The sequence below is a fragment of the Bombina bombina genome, chromosome 7 (genome assembly GCF_027579735.1).
Source record: "Bombina bombina isolate aBomBom1 chromosome 7, aBomBom1.pri, whole genome shotgun sequence".
NCBI lineage: Eukaryota > Metazoa > Chordata > Amphibia > Anura > Bombinatoridae > Bombina > Bombina bombina.
The window spans coordinates 12,119,010-12,145,576 of NC_069505.1; the positions used below are offsets into that span (position 1 = coordinate 12,119,010).

Below are 26,567 nucleotides of genomic sequence, written 5' to 3' on the forward strand. Positions count from 1 at the left end.
CGGCTGCGGCGGCATTCTGGTTTGAGTCTCTGGAAGAGACCCTTGACACAGCTCCATTGGATGAGATTACACACAAGCTTAAAGCCCTTAAGCTAGCTAATTCATTTATTTCTGATGCCGTAGTACATTTAACTAAACTCACGGCTAAGAATTCAGGATTCGCCATTCAGGCGCGCAGAGCGCTGTGGCTAAAATCATGGTCAGCTGATGTGACTTCTAAATCTAAATTGCTTAACATACCTTTCAAAGGGCAGACATTATTCGGGCCCGGTTTGAAAGAAATTATCGCTGACATTACTGGAGGTAAGGGCCATGCCCTGCCTCAAGACAGAGCCAAACCAAGAGCTAGACAGTCTAATTTTCGTGCCTTTCGTAACTTCAAGGCAGGAGCAGCATCAACTTCCTCTGCTCCAAAACAGGAAGGAACTGTTGCTCGCTACAGACAGGGCTGGAAACCTAACCAGACCTGGAACAAGGGCAAGCAGGCCAGAAAACCTGCTGCTGCCCCTAAGACAGCATGAAGTGAGGGCCCCCAATCCGGAAACGGATCTAGTAGGGGGCAGACTTTCTCTCTTCGCCCAGGCTTGGTCAAGAGATGTCCAGGATCCCTGGGCGTTGGAGATCTTATCTCAGGGATATCTTCTGGACTTCAAAACTTCTCCTCCAAAAGGGAGATTTCATCTTTCAAGGTTGTCAACAAACCAGATAAAGAAAGAGGCGTTTCTACGCTGTGTACAAGAACTTTTACTAATGGGAGTGATCCACCCGGTTCCACGGTCGGAACACGGACAAGGGTTTTACTCAAATCTGTTTGTGGTTCCCAAGAAAGAAGGAACCTTCAGACCAATCTTGGATTTAAAGATCCTTAACAAATTCCTAAGAGTTCCATCGTTCAAAATGGAAACTATTCGGACAATCTTACCCATGATCCAAAAGGGTCAGTACATGACCACAGTGGATTTAAAGGATGCCTACCTTCACATACCGATTCACAAAGATCATTACCGGTATCTAAGGTTTGCCTTCCTAGACAGGCATTACCAGTTTGTAGCTCTTCCCTTCGGGTTAGCTACTGCTCCAAGAATCTTTACAAAGGTTCTGGGTTCTCTTCTGGCGGTACTAAGACCGCAAGGAATATCGGTAGCTCCGTACCTAGACGACATTCTGATACAAGCTTTAAGTTTCCAAACTGCCAAGTCTCATACAGAGTTAGTACTGGCATTTCTAAGGTCACATGGGTGGAAAGTGAACGAAGAAAAGAGTTCTCTATTGCCACTCACAAGAGTTCCCTTCTTAGGGACTCTTATAGATTCTGTAGAAATGAAGATTTATCTGACAGAGGTCAGGTTAACAAAACTTCTAAATGCTTGCCGGGTCCTTCATTCCATTCCACACCCGTCAGTGGCTCAATGCATGGAGGTAATCGGCTTAATGGTAGCGGCAATGGACATAGTACCCTTTGCACGCCTGCATCTCAGACCACTGCAATTGTGCATGCTAAGTCAGTGGAATGGGGATTACTCAGATTTATACCCTATGCTGAATCTGGATCAAGAGACCAGAAACTCTCTTCTATGGTGGCTCTCTCGGCCACATCTATCCAAGGGGATGCCCTTCAGCAGGCCAGATTGGACGATTGTAACAACAGACGCCAGCCTGATAGGTTGGGGCGCTGTCTGGAATTCCCTGAAGACTCAGGGATCTTGGACTCAGGAGGAGAGTCTCCTTCCCATAAATATTCTGGAATTAAGAGCAGTTTTCAATGCCCTTCTGGCTTGGCCTCAGTTAGCAACTCTGAGGTTCATCAGGTTTAAGTCGGACAACATCACAACTGTGGCTTACATCAACCATCAGGGAGGGACAAGGAGTTCCCTAGCAATGATGGAAGTCTCAAAGATAATTCACTGGGCAGAGTCTCACTCTTGCCACCTATCAGCGATCCACATCCCAGGCGTGGAGAACTGGGAAGCGGATTATCTAAGTCGCCAGACTTTTCATCCGGGGGAGTGGGAACTTCATCCGGAGGTCTTTGCCCAAATACTTCGGCGTTGGGGCAAACCAGATCTGGATCTCATGGCGTCTCGCCAGAACGCCAAACTTCCTTATTACGGATCCAGGTCCAGAGACCCGGGAGCGGTTCTGATAGATGCTCTGACAGCACCTTGGGTCTTCAACATGGCTTATGTGTTTCCACCCTTCCCGATGCTTCCTCGATTGATTGCCAGGATCAAACAGGAGAGAGCATCGGTGATTCTAGTAGCGCCTGCGTGGCCACGCAGGACCTGGTATGCAGACCTAGTGGACATGTCGTCTTGTCCACCATGGTCTCTACCTCTGAGACAGGACCTTCTGGTGCAGGGTCCTTTCAAACATCCAAATCTAATTTCTCTGAGGCTGACTGCATGGAGATTGAACGCTTGATTCTATCAAAGCGTGGATTCTCTGAGTCAGTGATTGATACCTTGATACAGGCTAGGAAGCCTGTTACCAGGAAAATTTACCATAAAATATGGCGCAAATACTTGCATTGGTGCGAATCCAAGAGTTACTCATGGAGTAAGGTTAGGATTCCTAGGATATTGTCTTTTCTACAAGAAGGTTTAGAAAAGGGTTTATCCACTAGTTCGTTAAAGGGACAGATCTCAGCTTTGTCCATCCTTTTACACAAACGTCTGTCAGAAGTTCCAGACGTTAAGGCTTTTTGTCAGGCTTTGGCCAGGATTAAGCCTGTGTTTAAAACTGTTGCTCCGCCATGGAGCTTAAACTTAGTTCTTAACGTTTTACAGGGTGTTCCGTTTGAACCCCTTCATTCCATTGATATCAAGCTGTTATCTTGGAAAGTTCTGTTTTTAATGGCTATTTCCTCGGCTCGAAGAGTCTCTGAGTTATCTGCCTTACATTGTGATTCTCCTTATCTGATTTTACATTCAGACAAGGTAGTTCTGCGTACTAAACCTGGGTTCTTACCTAAGGTAGTCTCTAACAGGAATATCAATCAAGAGATTGTTGTTCCTTCATTGTGCCCTAATCCTTCCTCAAAGAAGGAACGACTTCTGCACAATCTGGACGTTGTCCGTGCCCTGAAATTTTATTTGCAGGCAACTAAAGATTTTCGACAAACTTCTTCCCTGTTTGTCGTCTATTCTGGACAGAGGAGAGGTCAAAAGGCTTCGGCTACCTCTCTCTCCTTCTGGCTTCGTAGTATAATACGTTTAGCCTATGAGACTGCTGGACAGCAGCCTCCTGAAAGAATTACAGCTCATTCTACCAGAGCTGTGGCTTCCACTTGGGCCTTTAAAAATGAGGCCTCTGTTGAACAGATTTGCAAGGCTGCGACTTGGTCTTCACTTCACACTTTTTCCAAATTTTACAAATTTGACACTTTTGCTTCTTCGGAGGCTGTTTTTGGGAGAAAGGTTCTTCAGGCAGTGGTTCCTTCCGTATAAAGATCCTGCCTGTCCCTCCCGTCATCCGTGTACTTTTAGCTTTGGTATTGGTATCCCATAAGTAATGGATGACCCGTGGACTGACTACACTTAACAGGAGAAAACAAATGCTTTATGCTTACCTGATAAATTCCTTTCTCCTGTAGTGTAGTCAGTCCACGGCCCGCCCTGTTTTTTATGGCAGGTCTAAATTTTAAATTATACTCCAGTCACCACTGCACCCTATAGTTTCTCCTTTCTCATTTGGTTTCGGTCGAATGACTGGATATGACGTAGGGGGGAGGAGCTATATAGCAGCTCTGCTTGGGTGATCCTCTTGCACTTCCTGTTAGGGAGGAGTTATAATCCCATAAGTAATGGATGACCCGTGGACTGACTACACTACAGGAGAAAGGAATTTATCAGGTAAGCATAAATTTTGTTTTTAACCTCTGTGATTATCTTGTATCTAAGCCTGCCCCTTTTTTCAGTTCTTTTGACAGACTTGCAGTCTAGCCAATCAGTGCCTGCTCACAGATAACTTCTCGTGCACGAGCACAGTGTTATCTATATGAAATACGTGAACTAACAGCCTCTAGTGGTGAAAAACTGTTAAAATGCAATCTGAAAGAGGTGGGCTTCAAGGTCTAAGAAACTAGCATATGAACCTCCTAGGTTAAGCTTTCAACTAAGAATACCAAGAGAACAAAGCGAAATTGGTGACAAAAGTAAATTGGAAAATTGTTTAAAATTACATGCTCTATCTGAATCATGAAAGTTTATTTTGGCCTAGACTGTCCCTTTAATGTTCTTCAAGGGGTTCCGTTTGAACCTATGCATTCCATAGATATTAAGTTTTTCTCTTGGAAAGTTTTATTTTTGGTTGCTATTTCTTCTGCTCGCAGAGTTTCTGAGCTTTCAGCATTACAATGTGATTCTCCTTATCTTATTTTTCATTCCGATAAGGTAGTATTGCTTGCTAAACATGGTTTTCTTCCTAAGGTTGTTTCCAACAAAAATATTAATCAGGAAATTGTTTTTCCTTCATTGTGTGCTAATCCTTCTTCAAAGAAGGAGCGTCTGTTACATAATTTGGACGTAGTCCGTGCCCTGAAGTTTTACTTGCAGGCGACTAAGGAATTTCGTCAATCATCTTCATTATTTGTTATTTTTTCTGGGAAACGTAAGGGTCAGAAAGCTACGGCAACCTCTTTCTTTTTGGCTGAAGAGTATCATCCGTTTTGCATACGAGACTGCTGGACAGCAGCCTCCTGAACGAATTACAGCTCATTCCACTAGGGCTGTGGCTTCCTCATGGGCATTTAAAAATGATGCTTCTGTTGAACAGATTTGCAAGGCTGTAACTTGGTTGTCTCTTCATACTTTTTCCAAATTTTCCAAATTTGATACCTTTGCCTCGTCCGAGGCGGTTTTTGAGAGAGAGGTTCTATAAGCAGTGGTGCCTTCTGTTTAGTTTCCTGTCTTGTCCCTCCCTTTCATCCATGTCCTATAGCTTTGGTATTGTATCCCATAAGTAAGGATGAAATCCGTGGACTCATCGTAGCTTGTAAACGAAAAGGAAATTTATGTTTACCTGATAAATTTATTTCTTTTACGATACGACGAGTCCACGGCCCACCCTGTCGTTTTCTAAGACAGGTTTTTATTTTCTCTTGTGCAGTCCACGGATTCATCCTTTACTTGTGGGATATTCTCCTTCCCAACAGGAAGTGGCAAAGAGAGCACACAGCAGAGCTGTCCATATAGCTCCCCCTCTAGCTCCACCCCCCAGTCATTCTCTTTGCCGGCTCTAAGCAATCGGAAGGGTAAAGTGAATGTGGTGTTAGAAATTTAGTTTTTATTTTCTACAAGCAAAAGTTTGTTATTTTAAATGGTACCGGTGTGTACTATTTACTCTCTAGCAGAAAGGAATGAAGAGTTCTGCAGGGAGGAAGATGATTTTAGCATGTTGTAACTAAAATCCACTGCTGTTCCCACATAGGACTGAGGAGTGCAAGAAAACTTCAGTTGGGGGGAACGGTTTGCAGGTTAGGCTGCAATAAGGTATGTTCAGTCATTTATTTCTAGACAAGACTGTGATAATGCTAGAAGAGACTGATAATATCCCCATGAGGGAAGGGTAAGCTGTATTCAGAGACTAAGTATGGAATTGCAAGCTTACATAACAGGGCTAGTTTATGCCAGTTGACACTACTTAATGGCAAATGGTCTTTATTGAAAAATTTCGTTTTTTGAGACACTTTGAAGGTTCCTTTGGGTTTCTTTCAGGAGTTATTACCCACATGTGTATTACTAAAACACTTGGGAGTGTTTCTTTAGGCCTCACAAGCACCGGAGTGAGGTGGGAGGGGCCTAATTTCGCGCCTCAGATGTGCAGTTATTTTGACTAGAAGTTCAGGCTGTTTCACATGGAGGGTCCTGCTGCAGTTTGAGGGCCTATAAGAAGCTTTTTCCCCACAAATCTGGTCCTAAGGGTGCAGGTAGGGCCACAGCAGAGCTGTGGCAAGGTGCTGAAGTTTCTTTAACGGTTTTTTTTTTTTACTACTGTCGATCCGGTTTGGGCATTAAGGGGTTAATCGTTTATATTGCTAGTGGTGCAATCTTACTAATGCTTTAGGTACATACTGTAAAAATTTCGAAAAGTTTGCTGCATTTTTTCACAGTTTTTGCAAGATTGTGTGCCTTTTTTATTTCTTAAAGGCACAGTACCGTTTTTTTTTTCAAAGTCTGTTTTTACTTGATTAAAGTGATTTCCAAGCCTGTTTATATTACTACTAGTCTGTTAAACATGTCTGACACCAAGGAAAGTCTTTGTTCAATGTGTTTAGAAGCCATGGTGGAACCCCCTCTCAGAATGTGTCCCACTTGTACTGATATGTCTATACACCTTAAAGAACATATTGTTGCACTTAAAAATGTGTCCCAAGATGATTCTCAGACAGAAGGTAACGAGGTTAGCCCGTCAACCTCTCCCCAAGTGTCACAACCAGTTACGCCCGCTCAAGCGACGCCTAGCACCTCTAGTGCGTCTAACTCTTTTACCTTGCAAGACTTGGCAGCAGTTATGGATAATACCCTCTCAGTGTTCTTATTTAAACTGCCCGTGTTACCTGCAAAGCGTGATAGCTCTGTTTTAAGAACAGATAATGAGCATTCTGACGCTTTAGTAGCCGTATCCGATATACCCTCACAACACTCTGAAGTGGGGGCGAGGGATGTGCTGTCTGAGGGAGAAATTTTCGATTCAGGAAAGGTTTCTCCTCAGACAGATTCAGATACGTTGGCTTTTAAATTTAAACTAGAACACCTCCGCTTATTACTCAGGGAGGTATTAGTTACTCTGGATGACTGCGACCCTATGGTGGTTCCAGAGAAATTGTGTAAAATGGACAAGTACCTAGAAGTTCCTGTTTACACTGATGTGTTCCCGGTCCCTAAGAGGATTGCAGATATCGTTACTAGGGAGTGGGATAAACCAGGTATTCCCTTCGTTCCCCCTCCTTTTTTTAAGAAAATGTTCCCCATATCTAACCCCTTATGGGACTAGTGGCACACGGTCCCTAAGGTGGAGGGGGCTGTTTCTTCACTTGCTAAACGCACAACTATACCTATAGAAGACAGTTGTGCTTTCAAAGACCCTATGGATAAAAAATTAGAGGGTTTACTTAAGAATTTTTTTGTTCAACAAGGTTTTCTTCTCCAACCTATTGCGTGCATTGTTCCTGTAACCACTGCAGCTGCTTTCTGGTTTGAGGCGCTGGAAAATGCGCTCCAGACGGAGACCTCATATGAGGACATTATGGACAGAATTAAGGCTCTTAAGCTGGCTAATTCTTTTATCACAGATGCCGCTTTCCAACTAGCTAAGTTAGCGGCAAAAAATTCAGGTTTCGCCTTTTTGGCGCGCAGGGCGCTATGGCTAAAGTCCTGGTTGGCCGATCTGTCGTCAAAATCCAAACTATTGAACATCCCTTTCAAAGGAAAGACCCTCTTCGGGCCTGAATTGAAAGAGATTATTTCAGAAATCACTGGGGGAAAAGGCCATGCTCTCCCCCAGGACAAGTCCTTCAAGACAAAGAATAAACAAAATAATTTTCGTTCCTTTCGGAATTTCAGGAGCGGTCTCGCTTCATCCTCCCCTACTGCAAAACAAGAGGGTAACACTTCACAACCCAGGGCAGCCTGGAAGCCTTACCAGGGCTGGAACAAGGGTAAACAGGCCAAGAAGCCTGCAGTTGCCTCCAAGACAGCATGATGGGGTAGCCCCAGATCTGGGACCTGATCTAGTAGGGGGCAGACTCTCTCTCTTCGCTCAGGCCTGGGCAAGAGATGTACACGATCCCTGGGCCTTAGAGATTGTATCTCAGGGATATCTTCTAGAATTCAAGGACTCCCCTCCAAGGGGAAGGTTCCACATTTCTCGTCTGTCTTCAGACCAGACAAAGAAAGAGGCGTTCTTACGCTGTGTAGAAGACCTACATACAATGGGAGTGATCCACCCAGTTCCAATTGCGGAACAAGGGCTGGGGTTTTACTCAAACCTGTTTGTGGTTCCAAAGAAAGAAGGAACTTTCAGACCAATCCTGAATCTAAAAATTCTAAACAAATTCCTCAGAGTCCCATCATTCAAGATGGAGACCATTCGGACAATCTTACCAATGATCCAGGAGGGTCAATATATGACCACCGTGGATTTAAAGGATGCGTATCTGCACATTCCTATCCACAAAGATCATCACCAGTTTCTCAGGTTCGCTTTTCTGGACAAGCATTACCAGTTTGTGGCTCTTCCTTTCGGGTTGGCCACTGCTCCCAGAATTTTCACAAAGTTGCTAGGGTCCCTCCTGGCGGTTCTAAGACCGCGGGGCATAGCAGTGGCGCCTTATCTAGACGACATCTTAATTCAGGCGTCGACTTTCCAAAGAGCCAAGTCTCACACGGAAATTGTATTGGCCTTTCTGAGGTCTCACGGGTGGAAGGTGAACATCAAAAAGAGTTCTCTCTCCCCCCTCACAAGAGTTTCCTTCCTAGGAACTCTAATAGACTCGGTAGAAATGAAAATATTTCTGACGGAGGTCAGAAAGCTAAAACTCTTAACCATTTGCCGAGCGCTTCATGCCATTCCTCGGCCATCTGTAGCTCAGTGCATGGAGACAATCGGGCTAATGGTAGCGGCAATGGACATAGTCCCTTTTGCACGGATACACCTCAGACCACTGCAACTATGCATGCTCAAACAGTGGAATGGGGATTATGCAGATTTGTCTACTCAAATACAGCTGGACCAGGGGACCAGAGATTCTCTTCTCTGGTGGTGGTCTCAGGATCACCTGTCTCAGGGAATGTGTTTCCACAGACCAGAATGGATCATTGTAACGATCGACGCCAGTCTGTTGGGCTGGGGCGCAGTCTGGGACTCCCTGAAAGCTCAGGGTTTATGGTCTCGGGAAGAAGCTCTTCTCCCGATAAACATTCTGGAACTGAGGGCGATATTCAACGCTCTCCAGGCATGGTCTCAGCTTGCTGCGGCCAAATTCATCAGATTTCAGTCGGACAACATCACGGCTGTAGCTTACGTCAATCATCAAGGGGTAACAAGGAGTTCCCTAGCAATGATGGAAGTAACCAAAATAATCAGGTGGGCGGAGGATCACTCCTGCCATCTCTCAGCAATTCACATCCCAGGAGTAGACAACTGGGAGGTGGATTTTCTAAGTCGTCAGACTTTGGGTATTTGCCCAGCTGAATCAGCTATGGGGCACTCCAGAATTGGATCTGATGGCGTCCCGTCAGAACACCAAGCTTCCTCTTTACGGGTCCAGATCCCGGGATCCCCAGGCGGTGCTGATAGATGCTCTAGCAGCGCCTTGGTCCTTCAATCTGGCCTATGTTTTTCCACCGTTTCCTCTCCTACCTCGTCTGGTTGCCAGAATCAAGCAGGAGAGGGCTTCGGTGATTCTAATAGCGCCTGCGTAGCCACGCAGGACCTGGTATGCAGACCTAGTGGACATGTCATCTGTTCCACCATGGACACTACCAATGAGGCAGGACCTTCTAATACAAGGTCCTTTCGAACATCCAAATCTAATTTCTCTGCGTCTGACTGCTTGGAGATTGAACGCCTAATTCTATCAAAGCGTGGTTTCTCTGAGTCGGTTATTGATACCCTGATTCAGGCTAGAAAGCCTGTCACCAGGAAAATCTACCATAAGATTTGGCGAAAATATCTTTTTTGGTGCGAATCCAAGGGTTACTCATGGAGTAAGATTAGGATTCCCAGGATATTGTCCTTTCTCCAAGAAGGATTGGAGAAAGGATTATCAGCTAGTTCCTTAAAAGGACAGATATCTGCTTTGTCTATTCTTTTACACAAACTTCTGGCAGAGGTACCAGAGCGTTTAGTCAGAATCAAGCCTGTTTATAGACCTGTGGCTCCGCCATGGAGTCTGAATTTAGTTCTTTCAGTTCTGCAAGGGGTTCCGTTTGAACCTTTACATTCCATAGATACTAAGCTTTTATCTTGGAAAGTTTTGTTTTTGGTAGCTATCTCTTCTGCTCGAAGAGTTTCAGAGTTATCTGCTTTACAGTGTGATTCACCTTACCTGGTGTTCCATGCAGATAAGGTAGTTTTGCGTACCAAACCCGGTTTTCTTCCTAAGGTTGTATCTAATAAGAATATTAACCAGGAAATTGTTGTTCCTTCTCTGTGTCCTAATCCTTCGTCGAAGAAGGAATGTCTGTTACACAATCTTGATGTGGTTCGTGCTTTAAAGTTCTATTTACAAGCAACTAAGGATTTCAGACAAACAACCTCTTTGTTTGTTATCTATTCTGGTAAGAGGAGAGGTCAGAAGGCGACCGCTACCTCTCTTTCCTTTTGGCTGAAATGCATCATCCGTTTGGCCTATGAGACTGCTGGCCAGCAGCCTCCTGAAACAATTACTGCTCATTCTACCAGAGCAGTGGCTTCCACATGGGCTTTTAAAAATGACGCTTCTGTTGAACAGATTTGTAAGGCAGCGACTTGGTCTTCACTGCATACTTTTTCCAAATTTTCCAAATTCGATACTTTTGCTTCTTCGGAGGCTATTTTTGGGAGAAAGGTTTTACAAGCAGTGGTGCCTTCCGTTTAAGGTACCTGTCTTGTTCCCTCCCTTCATCCGTGTCCTAAAGCTTTGGTATTGGTATCCCACAAGTAAAGGATGAATCCGTGGACTTGATACACCTTACAAGAGAAAACAGAATTTATGCTTACCTGATAAATTTATTTCTCTTGTGGTGTATCCAGTCCACGGCCCACCCTGTCATTTTAAGACAGGTGGTTTTTATTTTTAAACTACAGTCACCACGGCACCCTATGGTTTCTCCTTTTTCTTCCTAACCTTCGGTCGAATGACTGGGGGGGTGGAGCTAGAGGGGGAGCTATATGGACAGCTCTGCTGTGTGCTCTCTTTGCCACTTCCTGTTGGGAAGGAGAATATCCCACAAGTAAAGGATGAATCCGTGGACTGGATACACCACAAGAGAAATAAATTTATCAGATAAGCATAAATTCTGGGGGGGTTTTAAACTTCAGTCACCTCTGCACCTTGGCTTTTCCTTTCTCTTCCTAACTTCGGTCGAATGACTGTAGTGGGAGGGAAGGGAGGAGCTATATATTCAGCTCTGCTGTGGTGCTCTTTGCCTCCTCCTGCTGACCAGGAGGCGATATTCCATAAGTAAGGATGAAATCCTTGGACTTGTCGTATCGTAAAAGAAATAAATTTATCAGGTAAGCATAAATTTCCTTTTTGCTTTCCATTGCTTCAGAATTAAGGATCTCTCTATCAAAATAACTGTATTTATAAATTTAAGATTGACCTGCATTCTGGGGGTTTGATACATAAAAAAAAATATCCTCTCTATCTAACTTGATCTCTTTCTTATTCATTTTGTTTAACCAATAATTAAGTTTGCACCAAAATTTAACCACATTGTATTTTAACTACACATTTAATAAACATTTTTTGAGGATAGTTAGTTTTTTTTGTCCCTTTTAAATATTACTTCCCTACGATTTAAGATTAGATATGATAAGAAAGGAAATTATGAGCAGCGGGCGAGAGAAGCTCCGCACAGACCAGCAAAGAAAAACTGTTTAAAATCTCTTTTGGACTGCTTTTTTCTTGCTGCTGTAAGCGCTGTTCCCACTAATAATTCCTAGGCAGAGCCTGCTGCCCGGAGTGGAGGGGAAGGGTGAGAGACTACCTCCATATTTATTATAGGAGCTGTGCATCGCTCCACCACCGGAGTCATCAGCCTACAAGAAGCGCTGCAACGGCGCACAACGGATCTACTGTACTAAAGACAGTGGCTAGACCCGACTGACATCACCGGCTAGTGGTGTGACACAGGTGGAGACCGACCTCGCTGGAGGGGCATTAGCCGAGAAGAAGGCGCCATTGCAATCTCGCGTGGGCCGCAACTTACATCTCCCGCCACACCGCTGCAGGGACTACTACCCGATCTGCTCCGGGTACTCACCTACTGCTCGATTCCGAAGCGGATCTGCCGAGCACTGAGCACGTCACCGGCTGCCTTGTCCGGGCTATATCTGCTGGAGAGGAGACTGCACGGGAGAATTGTCTGGCGCGAAATCAGGCGCCATCTTGAAAACGGAGTTTCCATTCCTGGTGCCTGGCACAAAGTCTGGAGAGCGGAGGGGGTAAAGTATTGTACACACTCACTGCCCAATGAACCCCTGACAACATCACCAACACCTTTGCTCATTGGGACACACGAACACACCAAAGCCCCAATATAGATCTGAGGGGTCGGGATCAGCGGTTCTGCCACACTCCCTGCTGCAATCCAAATATATTATACCTCTAATAGTGGACATTTGGCCCAACACAGTGTGGGGGAGAAGAGACCCTGTTTGGGGAAATTGACAGTGCTACTGGCGAAGCCCGCCCCAGGGGACACTACAAAGGGCAGAAAGCTTGGACCTTGCAAAGCCCCACACTGACAGAACACGGGGGCATATTGCTCCCTGACTTTTAACAGTGCCACCTAACTCAATTGAATTGCCCTTCTCACTTCTTATAGTAGAATTGTGAATCCAGGCTATTCTGACACCTCAAGTCAGTATTTAAGAGAACATTTGGCCTCTATTCCTTTGAGGGGACATTCGAAAGACTCTGTGCTGACAGACCTATGCTGATATCCTTCCTCCCTGGAGGGGGGGGAAGAACTGTATAACTATTATTGTATTGAATGCATGCACTAACCCATGTTTTTCTCCCCTGATAGGACACTGTTATTATCATTTTGAGTAACCCATATGCACTGTGTCACATACTGGTTAAAGGGGGTTTAGCAATCTATCATTAGAGCACCATTTGCATAGGTAAACAGCACTGTTATTTTCAGAGGTATATGGAGAGATACTTAACTAATACTCCCATGGCAAGCCGCAGCAAAGTTAGTTCAGGCAGAAACAAATCTGGAGCTGAACCCTCTAACCAGGGAACTAGCGCGGAAGCCTGCCCAGACAATATTCTGATTGACACCCATCCTATGGTTAAGCAGATATCTTTACTTTTTATGCCCAAAATTGATAATCTACAGAGAGGTGTTGATACACTCACAGACGACGTCAAACAGTTTTCCGCCCGTGTAGCGGAAGCGGAGAATAGAATCTCTGACTTAGAAGATTCTAATGTATCAAACTCTAATAAAATTGAAACTTTAGAAAGACAAGCTATGAACCTGCAATTAAAAGTAGAAGACCTAGAAAATAGGTCGAGACGCAATAACGTGCGCCTCTTAGGTCTCCCTGAAACAATAAAACAAGCAGACATCATTCATTTTGTTGAAAATACGCTCCCCTCGCTGTTAAAAACTCCCACACAGGATCTTATGGGGGGGGGGTAGAGCGAGCTCATAGAGTGGGCCCAGAGAGAGCTGGCTTAGACAATATGCCCCAACCCCGGCCGATAATGATCAAGTTCCTGCATTTCCAGACCAAAACGGCGCTGCTAAGAGCTTACAGAAAAATGGATAGTGTAATGTATGAAAATACATGCTTGCTCCTATTTCAAGATTTCTCGGTGGATCTTATGAAACGCCATAGGGAATTTTCCCCAATTTGTTCAAAGCTTCATAGGGAGGGTAGACAAGCCTTCTTACTTTACCCAGCCAGGCTTAAAATTATGACCCCCAGAGGCCCAAACTTTTTTGTCACTCCCACCGCAGCCCAGCACTTTCTAGAGGGTGGGGGGGCCTCCCCACGCAGTCCACGCCAGAACTACCCAAGAGGGGATGAGGGTTGAGGGCCATAGCCGGGCAAGAGTTATTCCCCTTAAACAGGGTTTCACTTTAGGACTTAAATTAAGTATTCTGCCCTAATGGCTACAGATATAATTGTAAGTGGGTCTGCGGATACACGCGGACACAGAACTTTGGAGTTAAGTTTGAGTTTTGTATGTTTATATATTGTCATAGGTTACTTTCACGGTTTAGGCTACTTAAAATGCATAAGTAGAAGGTATAGATTGTTTGTGTGTGAACAGGGACAGGCTGCAAACCTCTGTAATTCACTTACTTTAAACATAGCCCAAGCACTGATTATACCAGAGTGCGCTATATTGATGAGAGATTTATTATGTTCGCTTGATTGTCGGAAAGACATAAATTATCCGTTAAATGTTTCACTGTCTTTTAACACGTGTCCATTTGTATCACTTACAGATCGTAAATTATTTGGCCATAGCTCTGCATGTGAACTCTATGACAATCTGTTTGAAAGTTATTACTGTTCTTTTTTGTATGCTCCATTACTCGCATATCAAAGAGGTTACAAAGTATGTCAAGATAACAAATCTTCTTTTTTTTTCCATCCTAGAATTCTTTTTAATTCAGAATGTTGGTGGGGGCCTGGCGGTGGCTCACTGTGGTGGAGGACTAAACCGGGAGTCTGTCTACTGCGGTGTAAGGTTTTTTTTTGTTTTTTTTTTATTTCTATCACCTCCCTTTCCCCTTCGGGTCTGTACTCTTGGAATACTATGCACACACCTATACACCAGATGCCAAAACAGGAGTTCAGGATCCAATTAAAAAAAAACCTCTATTCCTGGAATATTGGGGGTATCCACTCCCCAATAAAAAGGAAAACAATCCTCACACAACTAAGGAAAAAGAAAGCGGAGATCGCGTTTCTCCAAGAGACGCATCTCCTAGACACAGAACATGAGAAGTTGAGATCTGATTGGGTGGGGAGAGTTGAATACGCCTCATATAGCTCTGCTAGTAGAGGGGTGGCAATACTTCTAGGTAAGAGGTTGGAATATGAGGTCAGGGAGGTGCTTAAGGACCCGGAAGGTAGATACATAATAGTGCAAATCTGTGTGGCAGAGAAAATCTACACACTATGCAACATTTACGCCCCGAACTTGAGAGATAGAGGTTTCTGGAACAATATTGTGGCAGTTATTTCCCCCTACTTGGACACCCACATCATACTGGGAGGAGATTTTAACCTCACGCCTAATCCTCACTGTGATAGACTGAGAGGGACACATAGTGGGAAGGCTAAAAAGACACATAGAATCTCAGAAAAATTTGAAAAGGATATCTTTGCACTACTGGGAAGCTCCCTGGATGTGGTGGATATATGGAGGCAATTAAATCCAGATGGGAAAGATTATACTTGTGCGTCGCGTGCCTCACCCTCCTTGTCCCGCATCGATATGTTCCTGGTCTCCAATTCTCTCATTACACACATCATTGACACCAAAATTGGGGAAGTGGCGGTCTCAGACCACGCGCCCATAGCGCTTTTTGTAGATAAGAACCCGTCAGTATGCAACAGGCGGACCTTACGATTCCCGAAATATTTATTGTACTCACAGGAATTTCAGAGCTACCTGACACATTGTTGGGACGACTACCGGATGAATAATGCTCAGCATATAGATTCACCGGAGCTATTCTGGGCAACAGCCAAGGTGGAGAGAGTTAGGAGACTGAGGGAACGCTTAGCGGAGACTTACTGCACCTACTGCGCAACGCCCTCTAGCCTTAACTACCGCAATTACATTGACACAAAGAAGGAATATGATGCCTTACTGGCCAATCAAGCCTCGCAGGCTCTTTTCCGAACTAGGGGTAAATATTATAGATTTGGAGATAAGTCGGGGAAGCTCATGGCGGCATTGGTAAATATAAATACCTCCTCTAAACACGTTGCAGCCCTGAAAAGTCAGGGCAAGCTTGTGAGAGATGCTGAATCAATAGCAGAAGCGTTCGCGTCTTATTACTCCACTCTATACACCAGTGATGGCTCCCCAGGAGCCGAGCTAAAAGATAAGTTCTGGGAAAATATCAATATCCCGCGGATCTCAGAACCTCAACTGGAGAAGTTGAACGCCCATATAGGGGAAGAAGAGATCCAGAGGACAATAATGTCCATGTCGCTGGGTAAAGCCCCAGGCCCAGACGGGCTGCCAATAGAATTCTATAGGCTGTTAAAGATGCAGGTCTCCTCGACGTTGGCTAACTTATATACTTCTTATTTTGACGGGGAGAGAGCTCTGGTGCCGGAATTCTCTGCAGCGTATATCACTCTAATTCCTAAGCCAGGGAAGGACAGCATGCTACCAGAGTCTTACCGGCCGATCTCCTTATTAAACTCAGATTACAAGATACTAACCAAACTACTGGCAGAAAGGCTAAAATTTATATTGCCTGATATCATACATATGGATCAAACGGGATTCATGTATGCAAGATCATCGGTGGTCAATGTTCGCAGGGTCCTGCAGGTCGTACAACATTTTCGGACTGAAAGAGGTAGTGACTCTGTGAGAGATGGCGCGGAGGCCTTCCTGCTGTCCCTCGACGCAGAGAAGGCCTTCGACCGAGTGGAGTGGGATCACCTCTTTTACACTATGGCTAAGGCCCATTTCTCTGGCCCCTTTCTAACTTTTATAAAAAATTTGTATTGAGCCCCCTTTGCTAATATACTAGTCAATAATATATTCTCAGCAAACATCCACTTACATAGAGGGACCCGACAGGGATGTCCATTATCGCCCCTCCTTTTCAATATCGCCCTCGAACCACTGGCTATCAAACTTAGACAAGCTTTTCCTGGCATAGATTTAGCAGGGCACCCACAGCACTTAGCGCTCTACGTGGATGATATGCTCCTCTTTGTCCAAGATCCTCAAACGCATATTCCGCATATACTAGAGACCCTTACTGACTTTGGCCTGTTTTCAGGTTACAGGGTCAATATGCAGAAATCGGAGATCCTGTGGCTGCTCAGAAAGACCGGCACTGATGAAGATTTCCCATTCTCGGTAGCTAAACATGACATCACATATCTTGGCATCAAGATCTCCGCTAACCCCAATAAGTTGTATGTGAATAATCTGACGCCCCTATGCGCAAAATTGCAGGCACAAATGAATAGCTGGAGATTGCTACCTTTGTCACTCTCGGGTAGGATCAATCTTCTCAAAATGGTGATACTCCCCCGCCTTCTCTACCCGCTTCTCATGCTACCTCTACTCTTAAATAAAGCGGATGTCAAACTGTTAAACTCGGCAGCGACCCGCTTCATTTGGAAGGGGGGTAAGCCACGAATTTCGAGAGAGAAACGGAGTATGGGTTTCCTTAATGGGGAGGATAGGTGAGAATTGGCACTTATATCAACCCTAATGCCAAGTATAGAAGGGTCTCTCTCTAAGAACCCAGAGGAGGATAGTAGAATAATTTAAGCGGAAATACTGGCGCTGAAAGCAGGATAGTACACAAATACAATATACGGTTATATTTCTGCTAAGGTAGACCCTTTTAGGTTACCCGTATATTGTATTTGTGTACTATCCTGCTTTCAGCGCCAGTATTTCCGCTTAAATTATTCTATTTTCCTTAATGGGGGACTGGCTCTGCCTGACTTCAGACTGTATATTGGGCGGCCTTAATACGCCTAGTGGTGGACTGGCAGGTGGGCACTCATCACTTTTGTCGGCCCTCCCTGGAACAAGCGGTTCTGGGAGACGTCTCCTTAGCATATTTACCACATATCACAAATATGAGATCTGTGAAGGCCCTTGGTCTCAATACGCTGTTCAGCGAACCACTTAAGGCCTGGCACCAGGCTCACAAGTTCTTGAAGAAATCGTGCCATGCCTCAAGCTACTTGCCCATTCTCAAAAACCCAGACTTTCCAGCGGGTTCGGAAACTCAGCCCTTCTTAGTCTGGGAGCAAAAGGGACTAAGATCACTCAAACAATTGCTAGATCCGCTCTCAAAAGAGGTTAAGAATTTTGGTACCTTACAGAGAGAGTTTGGACTACCAAGGGCTCACTTCTTTGCCTTCTTACAGGTACGCCATTACATTGGCACCCTGGTTCGGAACCTCGTCTGAATTCTGGGAGGGTTCCCCCTTCCGCATCATGCAAACGTTGTACAAAATGGGAAAATTTTCCTTATCTGAAATCTATCAAACGCTTCTACAGCAGCGCGCACAGAACACACTGGATTCGGTACAAATGGGATAGGCACGAGAGGGAATTAATGGCATTGCATGGGAAGACATACGAGGAGGCCTAGAAAGAACAAAATCAGCCACATTGTCCACCATTTATGGAGGCAGGGTTGAGGGGGGAATGGGAACATTTATTCTAAGCGACAATAGCTCAATACTGGACATGATTCTCCCCCCCTTCCTCGCCCCTCTTCTTGTTTCCCCTCCACCGGAATCTACTTCCTAACCCGCTGACACTCCGGATCCCCCTCCTTCTCTCTTCTCCCTTATTTTATTTTATTTCCCTCCCCCCCTCTCCTTTTTTTTTTTTTTTTTTTGCCACCGCTGGGTCTCATAACTAATAACTATAGGTTAGGTTAGTTTGGTTAATAATTAGGTTTAGTATGGTATAGATTTAGTTTTAAACTTGAGCAGATAATGGAAAATGGGTAAGTTGGGGAAGTGCAATCACACAGACTGGAAAATTGTTACTTGTGATGGAATCAGAATGTATGTAATCAAGAAATATGTCATGCCCTCAATACTTAGACCCTATTATGTACTATTCTGTATATATTGGAGACATTGATGATTAATATGTGAATCATACCAAGACTTGTAGCATACAGCATATTGCCTTCATAGGCTGTTATAGTAAGAAAATGTGTATTGCCTTGCCTGACAACAATAAAAAGATATTTAAAAAAAAAAAAAAAGGAAATTATATAATGTACCTAAATATACATATATGACAGGATATTTATATTTATCTTCCCTTCTTGCTTAGACTTTTTCTATAATTTGTCCCCTCTGCAGCCCCCATCAGCGTGCTGAGCTCACCCGCCTCTCGCAGACTCTGCTACTGGTCCCAGCACTGCACTGGATCCTTGTAGAGGATTCTGCACAACGTTCTAACCTTGTGTCAAACCTTCTGGCGCAGAGTGGTTTGCGGTACACTCACCTGCACGCTCTAACACCACAACCTATGAAACTCAAAGAAAGTGACCCAAACTGGTTAAAGCCAAGGGGCGTAGAACAGAGAAATGAGGCATTGCGTTGGCTTCGGGAGACTCGGCCGCAAGGAAGACGCGCAGTTGTGTACTTTGCAGATGACGATAATACATATAGTGTCCGTCTCTTCCAAGAAGTAAGTAATTAATTTCTGACCCTGCTGCTCTTGCTTTGTCCAGATCTTATATTTGTTGTTCACCAGGGGCGTATCATGGTCTAGGCCAGTGATGGCAAACTTTGGCACTCCAGATGTTTCAGAACTACATTTCCCATGATGCTTAGGCATTCTGCAGTGCAGTCGCACATCATGGAAAATGTAGTTCTGAAACATCTGGAGTGCCAAAGTTCACTATCACTGGTCTAGGCCAACAAGGCCCGTGCCTAGGGCGACAGATTTAGGGAGGATGGGAAGTAGTATGTTTTGCATCTGTATTTATTTATTTATTTATTTATTAACCCTGTGAGGACTTTTGTAGGGAGAAGGAGTGGGAGGGCAGAGGTGACGTCTCTAATAGCTGTCACTTCAGCTTTCTTTTTTTAAGATACGATTATTCCACGGATTTCATCCTTGTGGGATATTCACCTCCTGGTCAGCAGGAGGCGGCAAAGAGCACCACAGCAGAGCTGTATAAATAGCTCATCCCTTCCCTCCCACTCTAGTCATTCTCTTTGCCTGTGTTAGTAAGATAGGAGATGGCAAAGGGAGGTGTTAGTTTAGTTTCTTCAATCAAGAGTTTATTTTTTTTAAAGTAGTGCCAGAGTGTGTTACTTTGTTCTAGGGTGTAGCCTAGACCTAATCAGTCTCTACAGTAGGGCAATTGGTGGCTTTAAAGCAATGGGAACTGGTGGGACATAATTCTCACTGCGCCTCCCATACTGATGCTGCCCTGCTTGTAAAGTCTGAGGGAAGAGTAAAACTCAGTACTTTTTATTTCCACAGGCCAATGTGAGGGGTGTGTGGGGGTGAAGCATCTCAGAAAAAAGACCTGTGCACTTTATTTTTCTATACCTCTTGGAAATACATGGTAGTTTCTCCTAGCTTATTAGGAGAATTAAGGCAGCTAAGGACACTTAGGTTTACATGTGTCTCATCTCCCGGTGGTCTCATATGTAGTATTGAGACAGACCGGGAGCTTTGATATTGAGCTCTAATGTATCATGCTCACAGTAATGCTGTATGTTGTGCATTGGATGCAGTATGTTGGGAAATATTGCGACTGTTGGTCACAATTGTGTGTCTTGTTAGAGCCTATATTTTGTGTTTTATACTTGTCTCCCGGTGCCTATATCTAAAGCAGGGTGACCGGGAGATTGCATAGAGAACAGTTATCATACGACTTCTCTGGGTAAAGTAGATGTTTAACAAGTAACAGCAATATACACTTTTTTTCTTTACTCACGGCGCCTATACTTAAACAATGGCGACCGGGCTTGTCAAATGGCGCTAGTATGTGCGCTCTGCTTTTGAGCCTTCGGTCTATGCTGCAGCTGCGGCGTAGGGCTATCTCTGATGACAGCCAGGTTGTAGGCAGCACTCAGAGGTTTTTTACTAAGTGACATAAACAATATTTTACAAGGGCGTTGTTAACTTTTCTCACTGAAAGGTGTTAAAAGACGAAACAAGTCTAACAGCCGTCAGGGAGCCTTATTTTATTGCGCATACAAAATGTTATATTAACAAATAAGACGGCTGACAGGGAGATTTATTTGATTATACATGAAATGTGTTTTACATGTCACCACTCCCTACGGCTTAAAGAGGCATCTGACAGGGAGAATTCCTTGAAGGGGTTATATGACTTGTTCACCGTTCCCTACAGTTGGTATTACATTGCGAGCTGACTAAGGGGGGTTTGTTTATTTTTCATACATGTCCATGACGGTGTTAATTTTGTCGACTAAAACTAGACTAAAATGAGCATAAAACTAAAGAAATTCTGATGACTAAAATGCGACTAAAACTAAAATGGCATTTTAGTCAAAAGACTATGACTAAAACTAAATCAAAATTTGCTGTCAAAATTAACAGTTTCTAAATCTGTGTCTGTACTGCATGTTTAAACCTTAATACAATAAATAATAACAGGTGTTATGTTTACTCCTGGAGTATATAATGAGTTTGATAGAGAAATGCTGACATAATACATTACACTTTAACTAAACCCCTTAGATTTTAGTTGACTAATATCTACTGAAGATTTAGTCGACTAAAACTAGACTAAAACTAAAACAATTCAGATGACTAAAATACAACTAAAACTAAAATGGCATTTTAGTCATAAGACTAAAACTAAGACTAAATTGAAATTTGCCGTCAAAATTAACACTGGTCCATGAGAGTGGTTCTCCCGACAGCTTCATTTTGTTCAAATTAGCAGACCGGGAGATTTTACTTGATGCGCCCACGATGGGCGGAGCTATGGTTCGCGCCTTTGTTTGCGCGCCTTTTTGTACAAAATTGTAGGATGGACGCCAGATGCCTTCTCTGCTGCATTATAGCGTATAGTTGAGAGGCTTTGCGCTCTTTATATGTGAATGTTTTTCAGTGAGCTGGATATTGTTCTCTGCTGCGTTAGGCATTTAGCAGAGAAGCTTCACAGACATGCAGTATGTAAGGGGGGTTATAACTAATCCGGATGCATGTTCTCTGTCAGTGTCCCATCCAATTGCAGACTGATTCCTATAGGTTAAGTTGAAGTCTGGGGGTTCTGTGTTATACGCCACATATAACAGCACATTTTAATTTTTGATGCAAAAACATGGTGATGGTGTTCCTTTACTTTTTGCTTTACGTGCCATTTCAAGTCACAGTACTACTCTGTCTCTCTTTAGATTGAATAAATCTTTTGCCTTTTCTAAAGATTTTCATGGAGGGAAACAACCTTGAGTATTTGATACATTCCAGCTGTTTGAGTATTTCAGCTTTGTGTTTAAAGTGGAATATGTACACACATAAATTAATGTTACGTTTAAAGTGACACTAACGTTTTTTTGTGTCAATTTTTCATTAAAATATTGCACTTCCTTTTTTTTTTATGCACCTTCTCCCTTTTAGGCGTTTGCCATTTGGAAGTATGTTGGTAATACTCATTTTTATGCCACAAACCTATAGTGTTCGAGTATTTGTTCGGGCACTATCCTGATGTAATCTGTCCTAGTACGTCCAGGGTGAAGGACTGCATTCCTTATATTTAGGGAGGGTTTTCCCATAACCACCTTTGTTAAGGGGACTGGGTAGACTTTACCTAGGGTGAAAGGAGTAGTTTCCAACATAGGTAAGTAAACCACTTTTTTCCTTAGGGAAGAGTTGGGTTTTTCAAAGGTTATATAGACCAACGGTGTACTCAATACCCTTAACACTGTCGTTAGTGCGGCAGTATTTTGATGTGATGCATTGTCTGATACTATTGAGTCAGAAACTCCTTTGGGTCAGGATAGAAGTTCTGTTTCCCAGCTCTCTGAGCTTTAGGGTTAGAGCCTTGATACTCATAGGTATGCTCTAAGTTTGATTTTTTAACAATTCCACTACAAGAGGGCCTTGTTGGATCCTGGCTTAATGGGGATTTTTTGTTCATCTGGTTGAAGTTCCCAAAAAGGAGGGAATATTCAGATCTATCTTAGGCCTCTAGAGTCTAAACTTGTTTTTCAGAGTTCCATCTTGCAAGATGGAAACTATTCGTTCCATTCTTCCATTAATCCAAGAGGGTTATTTTATGATGACAGTGGATCTAAAGGATGCATATCTTCATGTTCCTATCCACAGAGATCATCGCAAATTCCTACTGTTTGTCTTTCTGGACAAACGTTTTTAGTTTGGGACTCTTCCTTTCAGTCTGACCACGGCACCCAGATTTTCATAAGGGTTCTGGGGCCGCAACTGGCGGTACTAAAACCGCGGGGCCTTGCGGGGGCGCCTCTGTCCTACAATGGACTAGTGGTAGACTTTGCTGCTTTTTGAGCTGAAGGTTGAGAGTTCGAATCCAGCTGTGGCTAGGTGTTCCACACAGCGGGTCTTCTTTCGCTGGTGGGTTACAATTAACATAATCTAAACAATGATTGGCAAGCTACTGAATTTGTCTATATTCTAATCCAGGCATCATCTTATCAACTAGCAAAGTCCCATACCGACATTGTACTATCCCTCCGGGGAATGCACGGGTGGATACATCTAGAAGAGAGTTTAATTCCTCAGACAGCGGTACCCTTCCTGGGAAATCTAATAGACTCTATATCCATGATTTTATTTCTGACAGAGGTCAGAAGGTCAAGGATTCTGAGTACATGTTGAGTCCTTCGGTCCACTCCTCGGCCATCAATTGTCCAGTCCATGGAGATAATCGCATTGATGGTGGTGGCTATGGTCATCATACCGTTTGCTCGTTTTCATCTCAGATAGCTAAGCAGGCTCAGGCAGTGGAATGAAGATTATACAGGTTTGTCTCCTCGAATAAAAAGGATCAGGAGACAAATTACTCTCTTCAATGGTGGTTGTCTCTGGATCATCTATACCAGGGGACATGCTTTCGCTGTCCTTTATGGGTCGTTATGTCAACAGATATTAATCTTTTATGAGCGTAAGCAGTCTGTAGCTTCTTAAGAGCTCAGGGAGTATGGACTCAGAGTCTCTCCTTTCCAGCAACTTTCTAGCGCTGAGGACGATCTTCATTGCGCTTAGAGCCTGGACTCAGTCGCCTTCGGCCCAAGTCATCAGATTCCAGGCGGACAATAACGACGGTGGTTTACATCAATCATCAGGAAGGAGCAAGGAGTTCCTTAGCGATGACCGTAGTGGCCAAGATAATCCATTGAGCAGAGGCCCGGTCTTGACATCTGTCGGCGATCCACATCTCAGGGGTGGACAACTGGGAGGCAGTTTTTCTGAGCAGGTGAACTTTTCTTCCAGGAGAGTGGGATTTCCATCCGGAAATTCTCTTCAACCTAATTCTCAGATAGGGTCGGCTGGAGTTGGATCTCTTGGCATCTCTTCAGATTGCCAAGCTTCCGAGATACTGGTCCAGGGATTCCAGGCCGAGCTGATGGATGCTTTGGCAGTTCCTTGGTCTTTCAGCCTAACATATATTCTCCCCGTTTGCATTCCTTTTCCAGGTTATTGCTTGAATCTAACAGGAGAGGGCATCAGTGATCCTCCTTGATCCGGAGTGTCCTCGCAGGATTTGGTATACCGCTCTGGTGGACATGTCTTCTTTGCCACCTTGGAGGCTACCATTGAGGACGGACCTTTTCATTCAGGGTCTTTTCAGTTGCCTGAATCTAGTTTCTCTACAGCTGACTGCTTGGAGATTGAATGCTTGGTCCTGTCCAAGCGAGGGTTTTCTATTTAGGTTATATCTACCTTTATTCGGGGGCGTAAGTCTAGTAAGATTTACCATAAGATATGGCGCAAATATCTTCTTTGGTGTGAATCCAAGGGCTACTCCTGGAGTAGTGTTAGGATTCCCAGGATTTTGTCTTTTTCTCCAAGAAAGGATTGGAGAAGGGGTTATCAGTAAGTTCCCTGCCTTATCTATTTTGTTACGCTAGCGTCTGCCAGATGTACCAGATATTCTATCCTTTTGTCAGGCTTTGATTAGAATCAGGCCTGTGTTTAAATCAGTTGCTTCTCTATGGAGGTTGAATTTAGTTCCTCGAGGGGTTCCGTTTGCACCTATGCATTTTATAAATATTAAATTATTATTGTGGAAAGTTTTGTTTCCTGTTGCCTTTTCTTCTGCTCGAAGAGTGTCTGAGCTTTCGGCATTACTGTATAACTCTCCTTACCTTGTTTTTCGTTCAGTTAAGGTGGTTTTATGTACTTACCTTGGTTTTCTTCCTAAGGTTGTTTAAAACAAAGAGTTTATTCACTGGGATAGTTATGAATCACTACTTTAATCCTAGCTAAGCTTATCAGCTGTATGAACAGAAAAACTCTACTGAAAAATGGACAAAGGGAAATTGTTGTTCCGTTCTTGTATCCTAATCCTTCTTCTTAGAAGGAGCGACTTCTACACAATTTGGCTGTAGTCAGTGTTTTAAAATTTTACTTATATGCGACTAAGGACTTTTGTCAATTGTCTCCTTTATTTGTTGTTTTTTCAGGGAAACATACGGGTCAGAAAGCTACGGCTACCTCGCTTTCCTTTTGGCTATGGAGTTTCATCCATTTTGTATATGAGACTGCTGGACAGCAGCCTCCTGAAGGAATTAAGAGTCATTCCACTGTTTCTTCCTCATGGGCATTCAAAAATGATGCTTCTGTTGAACAGATTTGCAAGGCTGCAACTTGGTTCTCTCTTCTAATTTTTTCTAAATTTTACTAAGGTTCTTCAAGCAGTGGTGCCTTCTGTTTAGGTCCCTGTCTTGTCCCTCCCTTTTCATCCGTGTACTATAGCTTTGGTATTGTATCCCACAAGTATGGTTGAAATCCGTGGACTCATCGTATCTTAAAAAAGAAATGAAAATTTATGCTTACCTGATAAATTTATTTCTTTTTGGATACGATGAGTCCACGGCCCGCCCTGTTCTTTGGGACAGGTTGTTATTATTATTATTTTTTGTTAAACGTCAGACACCTCTGCACCTTGGCTTTTCCTTTCTCTTCCTAACTTCGGTCGAATGACTGGAGTGGGAGGGAAGGGAGGAGCTTTTTATACAGCTCTGCTGTGGTGCTCTTTGCCGCCTCCTGCTGACGAGGAGGTAAATATCCCACAAGTAAGGATGAAATCCGTGGACTCATCGTATCCAAAAAGAAATAAATTTATCAGGTAAGCATAAATTTTCTTTTTAATGTCTTCCGGAGAGCAGCAGCATATTGAGCTGCCCTCTTCCTTCCACCAATCAGTAAAGAAAAAGCTTATGCAGGGCAAGGGTTGGGTACTTTGTGTGTGTGCGCTAATGGAGTTCAGTGAGGCCTAACGTACATTTCAAGCAATATTTTTTTTAAACCCCTTGGCTTCCAAAGGGGGAAGCATATACAGGTTTTTTACCTTCATGTTTTATTTTATGGTGAGCCAATTTATATATGGGGTTTTCATTAAAAAATATTTCTTCTGTTATGTGTGATCAGTCCACGGGTCATCATTACTTCTGGGATATAACTCCTCCCCAACAGGAAATGCAAGAGGATTCACCCAGCAGAGCTGCATATAGCTCCTCCCCTCTACGTCAGTCCCAGTCATTCTCTTGCACCCAACGACTAGATAGGATGTGTGAGAGGACTATGGTGATTATACTTAGTTTTTATGACTTCAATCAAAAGTTTGTTATTTTACAATAGCACCGGAGCGTGTTATTACTTCTCTGGCAGAGTTTGAGGAAGAATCTGCCAGAGTTTTTTTACTATGATTTTAACCGGAGTTGTTAAGATCATATTGCTGTTCTCGGCCATCTGAGGGAGGTAAAGGCTTCAGATCAGGGGACAGCGGGCAGATGAATCTGCATTGAGGTATGTAGCAGTTTTTATTTTCTGAATGGAATTGATGAGAAAATCCTGCCATACCGTTAAAATGACATGTATGTATACACTTCAGTATTCTGGGGATGGTATTTCACCGGAACTACTCTGTTAAAGGTCACTAATCCTTTTAATAACTATTTAT

General features: G+C 43.7%; 1 protein-coding gene and 1 non-coding gene across 2 annotated transcripts in view; both read left to right on the forward strand.

Annotated features, from left to right (window-relative positions):
- B3GAT3 (beta-1,3-glucuronyltransferase 3) overlaps positions 1-26,567 on the forward strand; it is a gene marked incomplete in the record, with an annotated part of 130,042 nt that overhangs the window by 82,796 nt on the left and 20,679 nt on the right. Inside the window, 1 exon segment of the mRNA XM_053719952.1 lies at positions 18,778-19,108. Coding sequence (XP_053575927.1) covers positions 18,778-19,108 — 331 coding nt within the window.
- Positions 21,786-21,896, forward strand: LOC128637103 (U5 spliceosomal RNA). Its single transcript, XR_008398969.1, has one exon. It is a non-coding gene; the product is annotated as a U5 spliceosomal RNA (small nuclear RNA).